This window comes from Theropithecus gelada, chromosome 1, assembly GCF_003255815.1.
Source record: "Theropithecus gelada isolate Dixy chromosome 1, Tgel_1.0, whole genome shotgun sequence".
In the NCBI taxonomy this organism is placed as follows: Eukaryota; Metazoa; Chordata; class Mammalia; order Primates; family Cercopithecidae; genus Theropithecus; species Theropithecus gelada.
The window spans coordinates 37,757,738-37,771,504 of NC_037668.1; the positions used below are offsets into that span (position 1 = coordinate 37,757,738).

Below are 13,767 nucleotides of genomic sequence, written 5' to 3' on the forward strand. Positions count from 1 at the left end.
CTTAGGGGTCTATGTATCATAAATCTGACATGGGTCTCACTGGGCTAAAATAAAGGAATCTGCCATATTATGACACAGCAGGAAGGTCCTCACCAGATGCAACTCCTCAATCCTGGACTTCCCAGCCTCTAGAATCATGAGCCAAACGCACTTCTGTTGCTTGTAAATTCCCTAGTCTGTGGTATTCTGTTATAGCAACATAAAATGAACTAAGACATCTGGCAAGAGCAGGGACCCCAGCCAAATTTTCACAGATGGCTCTGGTGACCCACTTTGAGTTCAAGGGTACAAAAAGGGAAAAGGCATGGTGTTTATCTTCCTGGTTACACTGTAAATTCCTGAAGACAGAAGACGCCATGTATGTATCACTTGCATGTCCCAGTGCTCTGCAGAATGTAGGATGACAAGAGCAGCCCCTCAAAAAGCACTGTTAGGGTCAGGTGTGGTGGCTCATGCCGGTAATCCTAACACTTTGGGAGTCTGAGACTGGTGGATCACTTAAGTTCAGGAGCTCAAGACCAGCCTGTGCAACATGACGAAACCCTGCCTCTACAAAAAATACAAAAATTAGCTGGGTATGGTGGCACATGTCTGTAGTCCCAACTACTAGGGAAGCTGAGGTGGGAGGATTGCTAGAAACTGGGCGTCGTGGAGGTTGCAGTGAGCTGAGATGGTGCCATTGCACTCTAGCCTGGGTGACAGAGTGAGACCCTGTCTAAAAAAAAAAAAATGGAAACACATAAGAAAGGGGGAAAAAAGCACCCAATTCACTGCAGAGTAGTAGGAGGGGAAAAGGAAAGGTTCAGATGAGAGTGTCAGGATCCCAATTACCTGCTTTCTCATTCTTCCTGCAGGAACTAAAAAACAGCCCTTGAGAAAGCAGATTGAAGGAGACAAGACTCAGTCTAACTAACAGTCCAGATTGGAACTTCAGCTCTCCTTTCTGAGAGCCCTTCTGTAATGGAAATGGCTAGTGTACCACGCACTGCCCTGCCCTTGTTTCTGATGTTTCTGTCCTAGTGGTTAAGCCACTGAGCAATACCAGGACACAGGGCAATGGAGTGAGATTTTCACAAAGAAAAATCTATTCAATTTAAAAGACTGAAATTTTTTCCATGATTACGTCCTGTCTAGATAGTAAAATGCCCTTTCTTTTAAAACATTGTTTCCTCATTTTGATTGTTGATGGGAGTTCATTTTTTAAAAAAATTATATATATATATAATATATATATTATATATATTATATATATATTTTATATATATTTTATATATATTTTATATATATATATGCAAATTAGAGACAGTGTCTCACTTTGTTGCTCAGGCTGGTCTCAAATTCCTGGGCTCAAGCAATCCTGCTGGGATTATAGGCATGAGCCACTGTACCTGGCCTTTTTAAAAAATGTTTTTATTTGCAAAATAGAGGCAGCCCAATGTTAGTCTACCAAATTTTGGTATGTGACATCTGGAAGTGTGAAAAACGCTGGTCAAACCTACCTTCCAACTGCCTAATTTGGGTTATGAATATGTCACCTGGGGACTGACAACTCCTCCCCAGATTCACTCTTTCTTGCTCTGTTGTCAACCATTTAAAATCCTCCTCACTAAGACTCATTCATTCAAAAAACCCTGAATGAACCCCTACTGTGTGCCAGTCACTATTCCAGGCACGGTGGACACAGTGGTGGGCAAACAGGTCTGAACCCTCTTCAGCTGAACTGTCTTCACCTCCATCTCTCACCTCCCAAGTGTCCTGACCTTGATCCCATCCTAGGGACTTAGCATTGTTATCTGATCTTTGAAGTGTTGATTTTCTGGCCAGAAACCTCTGTGGCCAGTGGTGCCTTTGCCTGAGTTCTTGTCCTGCATCCAGGAAGAAGGAGGTATGCAGATAAGTGGAGAGTGAACAAGATGAAGAAGAGCTTTATTGAGTATTAGAACAGCTCAGAGGAGACCCACAGTAGGTAGCTCCTCTCTGTAGGCAGATTGTCCCATCAAGTGTTCAGCTGTCAGTAGAGAGGAGGCCCTGGAGGGGGTAGCTCCTCTCTGCAGTTGGTCATCCTGTCGTCTCTCCATCCTCTGCCCTGTTCTGGCTGAGCCCGGGGCTTTTATGGACCTCAGAGGGGAGGAAGTACATGCCGATTGGTCCATGGGGGGCCATAGATGGGCCCAGAAAAGGCATCACAAGTCTGCAGTCCAGTCCACAGGACTGGCAGCCCAGCCCCCAGCCTTTAGGCCCTCCCTGGCCTGAAGGTGGGGTCTTACAGGGACCCATCCACTTCCACTCAGGAACCTGTCTGCCTCCCACAGCCATCTGTGGTGCCTATGTTGCTTGCAGTAAGGGGCACCTGTAGGCCAGCACCGAGCCACCCTCAGCGCCCCCTTAAGCTTCCCCTCTTACACTCATCAGTGCCCAAATTCCAGAGGGGACCAAGGCAGGAGGGGGCTGGCATGTCGGCACTTCCCAGGTTGTGTGCACACCCAGCTGAGCTGTGACAGTGCCCAGGCTCAGCCCCAACCCGTCTCCGAGATTGGAGTAGAAGCCAGGCAGTGGGAGCAGACACCCCCGAACCTCTGGGAACAGAGGGGAGGGGTGGGAAGGCCTTGCTGGGCCCCTGGAGGTGCAGAATGCAGAGACACCCAGGGCCTGCAACTGGCAGGGGGGCAGGTGGCGGCTGCAGCTGCCCCTGGGGAGCTCCCACCCCCGTGAACTCAGAAGGGGCGGGTCTCCTACTTGTCCCTAGCTCCTGCTGGCTCTGGAGCATGCAGTCCTGGCAGTGCCTCCAAGATCGAAGTGGGCGCTGACAGCAGGGAGAAGCCAGGCAGCAGAAGCAGGAACTTCCAAGCCTGTGAGGGCGGGGGGGTCTTTCTGGGTCCCCAAGAGTGCGGGGATGCCTGAGTCTGTAGCCACGGTTTGGGCGGCTGCAGCGCTTTGGGAGGTGGGGTTGGGGTGCCTCCTGCCTGCTCCATGGAGCAGAAGGTTAGGGTCTACAGCTGTAGTTTGGGTGGCTGCAGCAGCACCTGGGGAGCTCCTGCTTGCTCCATGGAATGTGCAGCCTGGGCTGCACCTCCCTGCTGCCGCTGGTGTGACGGCAGCGACAGGCCGTCTGGAGTGGCTGCTGCCATCACAATCCCCTGACATTATCTCATTCTCCCAAAGTGTCATTTCTCAGCTTTCACTGATCTTTGCAGGCAGCTTGGCCCCCAGTGGTTTCCAAACTTTTAAAATCATGCCTCCCCATCAGTAAGAAAATGTTGCCTACAAACCTCCAATATATGTCTACTTATTTATTTTTGTTTCAATTTTTTTTTTTTTGAGACAAAGTCTCGCTCTGTCGCCCAGGCTGGAGTGCAGTGGCGCCATCTCAGCTCACTGCAAGCTCCACCTCCCGGGTTCATGCCATTCTCCTGCCTCAGCCTCCCTAGTAGCTGGGACTACTAGGCGCCCGCCACCACGCCCGGCTAACAGGGCTTTGCCTTGTTAGCCAGGATTGTCTCGATCTCCTGACCTCGTGATCCACCTGTCTTGGCCTCCCAAAGTGCTGGGATTACAAGCGTGAGCCACCGCACCCAGCCTATGTCTACTTCTTTTTTATGTTATATATGTGTATGTGTTCTGTGAGTGACATAACACCCACTCAAGCAGGAATAGCAAAGGGAAGAAAGAAGAGTGAACAATAACTAGAGCCCCCATTCTTTCTTTTCTGCCTCAGTTGCAGTCTTCACCCTAGCAGTCTACCTTCTGCCCCCACACTACCCCTGCCAGCACTCCCTGAGGTCACTGAGTCATTGAATCCAAGGAGGACTCTTTTTCGGGTCTCAGCAAATGGCAGAGCTGGGCAGCTCAGTCCTCTCTGCTGGCTTTCCTGTACCCCTTGTTGGATGGTGCTCCATCTCCCACCTTAAAAAACAGTTATTCATTTATTTATTTATTAGAGACAAGGTCTTGCTCTGTTGCCCAGGCTGAAGTACACTGGTATGATCATGACTTCTAGGCACAACTGATCCTCCTGCCTCAGACACCTGTGTTGCTGGGACTACAGGTGTGCACCATCATATTCAGTTAATTATTTTTATTTTTACTTTTTGTGGAGATGGTGGGGGGCGAGGGTGTCTCACTATGTTGCCCAGGCTGGTCTCCAACTCGTGACCTCAAGCAATCCTCCCACCTCAACCTCCCTAAGTACCGAGATTCGGGCATGAGCCAGCACACCCAGCCCACCTCCCACCTTTCATCCTCTCGGTTGGCAAACCTGGGTCAATCTTATACAAACATGAGGCTTTAACCTATTCTCAGATCTTTTGTAAGGATCTGATTTCCTTGCTGTCTCCTGGGCTCCTTCAGACTCTTTTCCGGAGCGGCTGGAATGATTTCTTAAATTGCAAATCAGATCAGGATACTCTCTGGCTCAAGTGAGACAGTGGCCTCCCGACACAATCAGAATAGAATCTCTGATGCTCCTGGGGGCCTACTGAGTGTCTGCGCAGTGCCCCCTTCTGCCTCCCCAACCCTCTATTTGCCCCAGCATCACTTGCCTCCCGTCATTCCCTGAACCATGGCCAACCCTCTCTCACAAGACATTTGAATCTGCTGCCCCCCAGCCAGCCCCACTCCTCTTTCTGTGCAGCTGCTCCTCCACCTGTCACCCCTTGGGCTAATCTACTTTTCTTCACTGCACCTCTCACTCAGGACCTGGTCCCAGGGCCTGGAGCTGTGCCTGGCACACAGTAGGTGCTAACATATATATAATTTCCCCAATCCTATGTGCCTGCTCCCCTGAGCTCCAGAGTCACATGCCACCTTCCTTCTAGATATTTTCTGTGTGTCCCATGATCTCCTCCATCTCAACATGTCCAAAAAGTATATATGACCTTCTCCTAAAACCTGCCACTCAGCTCTTCCAGCCATTCCCCATTGGCCCATATTAGAAACCTGGCAGGGATGCCCGACTGCTCACTGCTGAGGGCTGAGTGGACCCCAAATCCTACTGACTCTCTGAATGCTCCCTCAGATTCGTCCCTGACTACTGCTGGCTTTGCTGGGCCCTCATTATTTACCAGCTTGTCTCCCTATCTGAGCCCCACCCCTTCACATGAATGCCAGGTGCTCCTGGAAGCTCGGTCATCACGTAACCCCAGGTTGTCTTGACAATGAAGTTCAACTTGGCTCCTGGGACCCACAGGATCCACTACAGCTGCTCCCACCCTGCACCCCTTGCCACCTCTCTGGCTTCACTTTCAGACCAAATAACTTGTAGCATCCCTCAATACCTCCACACCTCTCTGTGCTGTCTGCTGCCTGGAATGCCCATCCCTCACCTTCCTATCATATCTTCTCCAACTGGAGAAATCGTACTTGTCTTTCCAAATTCCTCACCTCCCTTCTATATTCCCACATCTCTCCTCCTGCTGTATTTTACTAACCCATGTGTAGATGCTTATCTGTAAATATTTGTATATGTAGCCTGAATCTATATTAAACTGCATGTGAGTTCATACCAAGGTCTCCAAGTCTACTTGGAGTAGAGAATGATCTACTACCACATGGATCATTCGTGCTCTCTCCCTGCTTATCTGTAACCTCCCACTGCAACTGTGAAATGGCCCCACCATCTGCCATCCATTTACTGGATTGCTCAATCCTAGTATACATGCATAGTGGTCTCTCACTATATCTTATTTGTGAGTTTATTTGTCCTCAAGATTAATGCTTATTCCCAAGCACTTAAAAGTACTTAAGAAAACTAAATACATGCCACTGATCCAAACACCATAAACATATAAAGTCATTTAATTCTCACAATGGACACGTGAGACATTTATTATTAGTGCCATTTAACAGAAGAGAAAACTGAGATACAGAAAACATAAGTAACTTTCCCAAGTTGCACAATTAATGTGGCAGAATCAAGGTTTGAACCCAGGGAGCAGACATCCAGAACCATGAACTTCACAGCCTCCCCTGTGTTAGAGGTGCTGCAGTTTCTTGACTTCTGATATTCTAACCTGGCCTCTCCTCAGTTCTGAGAGCCTTCATCTTTGATTGTTTCTGTGCCCCTTCCAGCCTGCAGAACCTTGCCGCAGAAGGCCAAGGATGGTTCAATCACAGTGTTCTATTTACTTCCTCTGGGCCCGCTTGTGAGTGGGTTAGCTTGTTGCTGGTGGAATCTCCATTCCATACCCACAAAAGGTGCTCCCAAGTCCCACTGATGTCTTTCCTGGCCACCACCTGTGCCACCCAACTACAACTACAATTGCCACAGGCCATTCAGCACTTTCAAGGTTTTATCCATATTTTTGCACATACACACACTCACACTCACACCCTTTATTCATATGTCTAAGAAACGCCTCCAGCTCTCTATATTTTTGGGGAGAGACCTGTGTTAGTCCATTTTCATGCTGCTGATAAAGATATATCAGAGACTGGGTAAATTGTAAAGAAAAAGAGATTTAATAGACTCACCATTCCACATGGCTGGGGAGGCCTCACAATCATGCCAGAAAGCAAAAGGCATGTCTTACATGGTAGCAGGCAAGAAAGAATGAGAACCAAGCAAAAAGTGTTTCCCTTTATAGAACCATCAGATCTCATGAGGCTGATTCACTACGGTGAGAACAGTATGGGGGAAACTGCCTCCATGATTCAATTATCTCCCACAGGGTCCCTCCCAGAACACATGGGAATTATGGGAGCTACAGTTCAAGATGAGATTTGGGTGGGGACACAGCCAAACCATATCAAGACCCCACTCCTTCTCCCTTCCTCCCCTACCACAGTCTCAAGATTTTAAGACTCTTCAAGATTTCACTACATACCTGAGGACATTTGGAAGCTTCCTCAATCTTACATTTATTTATTTATTTGAGACAAGTTCTCATTCTGTCATGCAGGCTGGAGTGCAATGATGTGATCATGACTCAGGGCAGCCTTGACCTCCCAGACTCAAGTGATCCTCCCATTTCAGCCTCCCAAATAGCTGGGACCACAAAGGCATGTCACCATGCCCAGTTAACTAAAAAAAAATTTTGAAATGGGATCTTACTGTGTTGCCCAGGCTGGAGTATAGGGTGCAATTTCAGCTCATTGCAACCTCTACCTCCCAGGCTTAAGCAATCCTCCCACCTCAGTCTCCAGAGGCCCTCTTCTAGATGCTGGGGATTCAGGCGTAAACAAAACTGACCAAGCCCCTGACCTCAAGGAACTGACACTCGTGCAGTCAAACTGCCTGAAGTAGCTGGGCATGGTGGCTCACGCCTGTAATCCCAGCACTTTGGGAGGCTAAGGTGGGTGGATCATGATGTCAGGAGATAGAGACCACCCTGGCCAACATGGTGAAATCCAGTACCTACTAATAATACAAAAAATTAGCTGGGCGTGGTGGCAGGCGCCTGTAGTCCCAGCTACTCAGGAGGCTGAGGCAGGAGAATGGTGTGAACCCGGGAGGTGGAGCTTGCAGTGAGCCAAGATCGCACCACTGCACTCCAGCCTGGGTGACAGAGCAAGACTCTGTCTCAAAAAAAAAAAAAAAAAAAAAGCAAAAACAGAAAAAAAATCCTGCCTGAAGCAGCAGGGAACTTCCTCCTGCCTTCCACTTGCTCACAGAACAACAGCACATCTTGTTGAAAAGTGATCAGATTCATTTTATTGACTACACAGAAGCAATTCCATTTTCCACTAACAATATAATTTAGGATGAAGAATTCTGACTCAGTGTCTCCACAGGAACCTCTTCCTCAGCTTTCTGGATGTCATTGTTTCTGCATTACACCTTCCTAGACAGGTATTTCTGGAAAAGGATCTGGTAAGAGGATGAATTTGGCTCTAAACAAATGCCCATGGCCCCGGAAGACCTGTCGGGGCCACTGAGTTAGTTTCTCTGGCAAAATTTGATTCCTTCCATCTCGCCACTATAGTAACTGCTTTTGTTATGTTACCAGGAGCAACACAAAGGCTGACCCAGCAAGGTGGAGCCATGTTACCAGGAGCCACACAAAGGTTGATACAGCAAAGTGGAGAACCAGCTGTTTGCTTGACTCGGGGCTGGTGACAGGCCAACCTGGAGAGAGACAGCCCAGCTTTGCACAGTTCCCACTGGGGTGGGAGGCTGGAGATGAGGACTGCATTCCACATCACAGTCATTTTATTTCTGGATATTCACAGACAGCTAGAAGTCAGAAAAATAAGCCAAAGGGGGAAGCCCCTGGCAGACCCGCTCCACTGGCTTCCTCTCCGGAGTCACTGTTCCGAAGCGACAGGTGGAAGCTCTTTCAGTTCCTCCTTTTCCGGGTGCACTTCAGACACCTTATTCATCTTGGTGAAAATCTGGTTGATCTCTATGAACGTCTTGGCCTTGGTCTCAGGGACAATCAAGAAGATGTAGATGGTGGTGAGGAGGCAGATCACAGCGAAGACAATGAAGCTGTACGGGCCAAGGCCCTCCTGCAGGAAGAGGGGCAGGTGACATGTGTGGGACACGGTTCGCCCACAAGCTCGCACTCTACTGCATGGGGATCTGCTGAGTGTGGGTCCCGGGCCCCATTCACCTGAATGAATGGGAAGATCAAGCCCACGGCGAAGTTGGAGAGCCAGTGCACGCTGCCCCCCACCATGAAGGCGGATGGCCGAGAGGACTGCAGGAAGATCTCAGTGATGAGCAGCGCGGGTATGGGACCTGTAGGGGAAGGAGAGCAGCCTACCTGAAGGCAGAGTGGGCCCGAGTATCCCAGGCCTGGCCATGCAGACCCATCAGGTAGCTGGCCCCAAGGCAGCAGCGTCTCTAGGACTCTTGGCCATGTGGGGCAGCACGTAGGTAAATGGCAGTGTACACGGACGGCAGGCCAGCAACCACCCGTGAGGCCCACTCTGCTGCCTGCACAGTCTGTGTGTTCCTACCCACACCACCATTTTACCATTTCACTTTCATTATGTGCCACCCACCCCCTTGCAGTGGGCAGGGGAAGAGATGCCATTTCCGGGCTGCACTGGCCAGACCTGGTGTCTCTAAGGAGCTCCAGCCAGGAGCTTCTGGGACCGGAGGGGGTTGTGACACCCTGAGGCCAGCTTTGGGTACGTACTGGGCCCAAGGGCGTGTCCTATGACGTAGGCGATAACACAGACGATGCTGACGTATGGCATCCAGGACACCGTGTCCTGTGGAGAGAAAGCAGTTGGTTCACCTGGAGCAGATAAGCTAGGACGGGACCCCAGGGGGCCGCCAACCTGCCCTGGTGGGTGGAGGATGGCACCTGGCTCCTCCCCCAGCAATGCCACCTCAATGAGCCACTGGGAAATCAGCTGAACGTGGGCTATGAGCTGGCAGGACACGTGGTCCCCAGATGTCTGGCCGGTGGTATTTGCTAAAACAGCTCATTGTGACCCCTTTTCCTTTTAAGGCAGGTGGAGGCGCAGGGTGGGAGGGGCACTGGTCTTCCTGGTACAACTCCGGGCTCCTGGGACCCTGGCCCGTCCTCACCTGTAGTGCCAGAGCCGCAGTGAGCACGCAGCAGGCTGTGAGGCAGATGGAGAAGCCCAGTAGCAGCAGCAGCCTCCGACCCAGGAGCTCCACCACAAACACCTACAGGAGGGTGGCAGGGCTCGGGGGAGGCCCAGCTTCACTCCCGCCAGCCCCCTCCAATGGGGCAGCTATGAGGAGAACTGGGCGGACCGGGTGCCCACCCGTGTGCTCGCACACTCACACTCACATGTGCAAGACATGCCCTTGGGCAGCCAGCGGGAAGTCGGCTGTGGCTGTGATGCGGGACCCTAGCTGCCCACCCTTGAGACTCAGCTCTAGGACCTCCTAATCCCACAACCCTGAGCCTCAGGATTCCTGCCCTCTGGAGGCCAGATGTCTGCATGCAACGGAGACGCTGCCCCCATGGAGCCTGCTCCCATCCCCAGGTGGCCGAGCCTCACTCCAGGTACCCTGGGCTCGGAGCCACCTAGCTGTGGGCGCTGCCCGGTCCAGGCGCCCCTACATCCCCGTCAGGTGGTGGCCCTGGGCCCGGTACGGCTCGGCAGCCCCAAGTGTGAGGGGCCGGTGCGGGGCCACCTCCCACGCCGAGTTTCCGTAGTAGGGGCTGGGCCTCCACGTTTTGGGGCCACCGGCTGCCTTCTTGGTGGCGCCGAGGCTGGGGCGTGGGGGCCCCAGGGGCCTTGGGTGGAGGCTGCGGGCCACTCCCAGGACACTCACGGCGCAGATGGTCATGACCACGTTCACGGCCCCGGTGCCGGCCGTCACGTACTGCACGTGGTCCTCCTGCACGCCGGCGCTCAGGTAGATCTGGTCCGCGTAGTAGTAGATCTGCAAGGCAAGCGCGGGGCTGGGCGGCTGCCCGGAGGAGGCGGCCTCGGCGCCGGGACCCATGCCCGGCGCCCCAGGACCTGCGCCCCGCGCCCCCGGAGTCCTCCCGCAGCCCAGCCCATACAGCGTTGACGCCCGACAGCTGCTGGCCGGCCATGAGGACGATGACGGACAGCAGCTGCCAGCGCAGCGAGCGCATCCGGAGCAGCTTCAGCACCGAGATGAAGCCCGCGGCTTTCTCTGCCTCATCCTCCTGCCGGATCTCGGCCACCTCCCTGTCCACGGAGTCCCAGCCGCGCAGCCTCTGTAGGGCTGGGGAGAAGCGGCACCGTCGAACCAGGGCGTGGGGGCAGAGCCTGGAGGCCGCCCCCGTCCGAGCCCTCGTTACCTTTCTTAGCGGCCTCTTCGTCTTTCTTCTGAATCAGCAGGTACCTGGGACTCTCGGGGAAGAAGGGCAGCAGAAGGAGCTGCAACGCCGCGGGGACCCCGGTCAGCCCCAGCAGGATTGGCCAGCCTGGGAAGAAGGCAGCGAGCTGGCACCAGCGACCTCCCCACCACCCCGAAGGCGCCCTCTGCAGAGCCGGCCCCAGCGCCGTCATCCTGAGTGGGGCGCAGCCTCCAGGAGGGCACAGGCTTCCCAGCCCTAAGAACAGCAATTCCCGACGGTGGACACTCAGGAAACACCTGCGGCAGGGCTCAGCAGGGACGCACCCCTGAGCGCATCAGACGGACCACACCGACGAGGCCGGCAATACCAAGTGCTGGCGAGAACGTCCCCGTGTCCTTCAGACGACAGTCTCGCAGGGGCTGGAGGAGCTGGGCACACCAGGCCTGACCCAGCTGCCCACTCCCAGCTCTATGTCCAGAGAAGCCAGGCCACCAGGATGCCTGAACTGGAATGGTCAAGGCAGCTCTGATTATAGAAAGGACACCGGAAACAGTGGGAATGTCCTTAACATTCCACGTAGAGGGGACACATGGGCTGGCCGCACTCAGGAGTGGAATTTGGTACTGTGGATGCATCTCACAGACCATGTGTTGAGGGTTGTAAGGGCCACACACTGTGAGGCCCTTACAGAAAATTCGGAAATGGTAATATTAACCCTGCCACTGCCAAAAGCGAAACTAGAGGCAAAGTAAAACAACGAAGCCCAGAGCTTCACAAATGCCTAGAGCGCCATGTGTGGTTCTGAGTCCGGCTCTGGAGCTCCCTGAGACAGGAACCCGGCTTATTCACTTCTGGTCCCAGCTCCTGATGAGAATGTGGCACCTTGGCGTAAGTGTCCCCAACACATGCAGGAGTGAAGGAGAGGCCGGAGCACGTGGTACTTAAACAGGGACCTAGGTCTGTGCCACTGGGCTTGCATCCTCATGAGACCTTGGACCAGTTTTCCAATCTCTCTGTGCCTGTGATGCACCTGTACAGTGGCTATGATACTGGTACAGGCTTCATAGGGCTGCTCTGAGGAATACCTGAGTTACTAAAAGAGACTTGGCACTTGGCCCACGAGAAGCACTTTCTACAGACAGTGTCTAAGCAGCACAGAGCTTGATGATCCACTTGACTGACTTGCAGGCAGTGTGTGGAACCCTGGCAGGAACTGGCTTATGTTTTGACTGATGGGATGACTGATGAGAGTTTAAAGGGAAAATCATGCAAAAACAACCCTGGTTACAGGTGTCTGTGCACCTGCCACAGGCCAGGCCCCGGGCTGTCTTGGGGAGGGTGGAGGTAGGGTCTGGGATGTCCTCACCACCTCCCCCACGGGGCCAGGCCACCCTGACTCCTGCTACTTCTCTTTCTGGTCTGCAAAATGGGATAATCACCGAGCCCCAGGCAGCAGCGTTGCTGGGACGGTCCTATGAACTGATGCTGGGGCCGCCCAAGCACAGAGCCTGGCACACTGGTGGCTGTCATTGCTATGCCACAGGCCTCCATATGGACAGCCGCTGAGCAGGTAGAGAAGCCAATTACTCAAAGCCACCTCATCCATCTCCTAAGAGGGACTAGATAGTAAACACCGGCCAGTCCATCATTGCCCCTTTGTCCAGGGCCTGCTGTGTGGACTCAGGACAGCATGGGCCCCCCAAGGACATCCAGCCTGTTAGAAGAGACCAGTTTGCAGAAAGTCCTGTCCTGTGGTGGTAGCTTTGGAACACAAGGAGGGGGTCAAGGGTGGTGGTGAAGGGGTGGGGGTGGTCACGAGATGTCCTGAACTCACCATCTACGTTTGCAAGGAGATTCCGAAGACCAAAGATCTGGGCCACAAGGATGCCAACAGTGATGAAGAGCTGGGGCACCACCCCGAGAGCCCCCCGCAGGTTTTTAGGGGCCAGCTCCCCTAAGTACATGGGGACCACGTTGGAAGATAAACCTGGGAAGAGGTGAAATAGAAACACCATCAGGAAAAATTAGTCTGGCAGGGACAAGCTGTCTTCAAGTATATTATTCTTAGCAATAACATTATTTGGGAACTCTCTCAAAACTGCAAAGGAGAAAGCAAACACCTCTTTTAATTCTCAGCCCTCTGTACTTTAAGGAAAGAGAAACAGATCAAAGGAGCTATGCACAGGGGCCCTTGCTTTGGCCCGTATCATCTGGGGACACTGGCCAACTGGATTTATGGCCTTCCCTGCCCCCTGGCCTGAGTCTAGACCAGCTCACATTTCTGCTTTTTGAGGAGGATCTGTTTAGTAAAAGGCAAGGCAGCTGGGTGTGATGGCTCATGCCTGTAATTTCAGCACTTGGGGAGGCTAAGTGGGAAGGATAGATTACTTGGGGCCAGGAGTTTGAGACCAGCCTGGGCAACATAGTGGAACCCTGTTTCCACTAAAAATACATATATATGTGTGTGTGTGTGCACGTAATATATATATAGCCTGTGTGTATTTACATATGGCGTGTGTGTGTATGTGCGTATGGCCTCTGTGTGTGTGTGTATAGATATACATATATATGTGGCCTGTGTGTGTGTATGGCCTGTGTGTGTGTGTGTGTTTATGGATATGGCCTGGTGTGTATGTGTGTGTGTATATGGCCTCTGTGTGTATGTGTGTGTATATATATATGGCCTGGGTGTGTGTGTATGTGTGTGTGTGTGTATGGCCAAGGACCCCTGGCCCCCAGCTTTACCTAATAGGAACAGTAAATAAACCAATGCAGAGATACTTTCATACACCTTTAAGAACAAGTTATATGTCTTACTAAGCATTAAAAATGTCAATACCTATTATAGAATATCTGCATTTCTGGGATTTCTGTAGTGCCTGGACTACTTTCGAATCCCCAGTATTTAAACTTATAAATTTTCCCATCGTACTGGAATCTGGTGGAGGGAAAACTTACTCTATTTTATAGAATGAGGTGTTGCCTGATGTTAATTAAAAAACATAGGCAGAATTTAATTTTACAGTTTCCAAAGTATTTTCACATATATTGTCCTATTTAATTATCCTAA

General features: G+C 51.9%; 1 protein-coding gene across 7 annotated transcripts in view; it reads right to left on the bottom strand.

The window, feature by feature from the left end:
- Positions 1-7,622: 7,622 nt before the first annotated feature.
- Positions 7,623-13,767, bottom strand: part of SLC2A5 (solute carrier family 2 member 5) — a 50,507-nt gene continuing 44,362 nt past the window's right edge. For all 7 annotated transcript variants that reach the window (XM_025391052.1, XM_025391071.1, XM_025391062.1 and 4 more), the window contains 8 exons: positions 12,532-12,684; positions 10,698-10,823; positions 10,434-10,621; positions 10,199-10,309; positions 9,479-9,580; positions 9,081-9,156; positions 8,550-8,677; positions 7,623-8,445 (listed from right to left, as the gene is read on the bottom strand). In XM_025391052.1, coding sequence (XP_025246837.1) covers positions 8,242-8,445; positions 8,550-8,677; positions 9,081-9,156; positions 9,479-9,580; positions 10,199-10,309; positions 10,434-10,621; positions 10,698-10,823; positions 12,532-12,684 — 1,088 coding nt within the window. In that variant the 3' untranslated portion in view covers positions 7,623-8,241. The remainder of the gene's footprint in view (positions 8,446-8,549; positions 8,678-9,080; positions 9,157-9,478; positions 9,581-10,198; positions 10,310-10,433; positions 10,622-10,697; positions 10,824-12,531; positions 12,685-13,767) is intronic.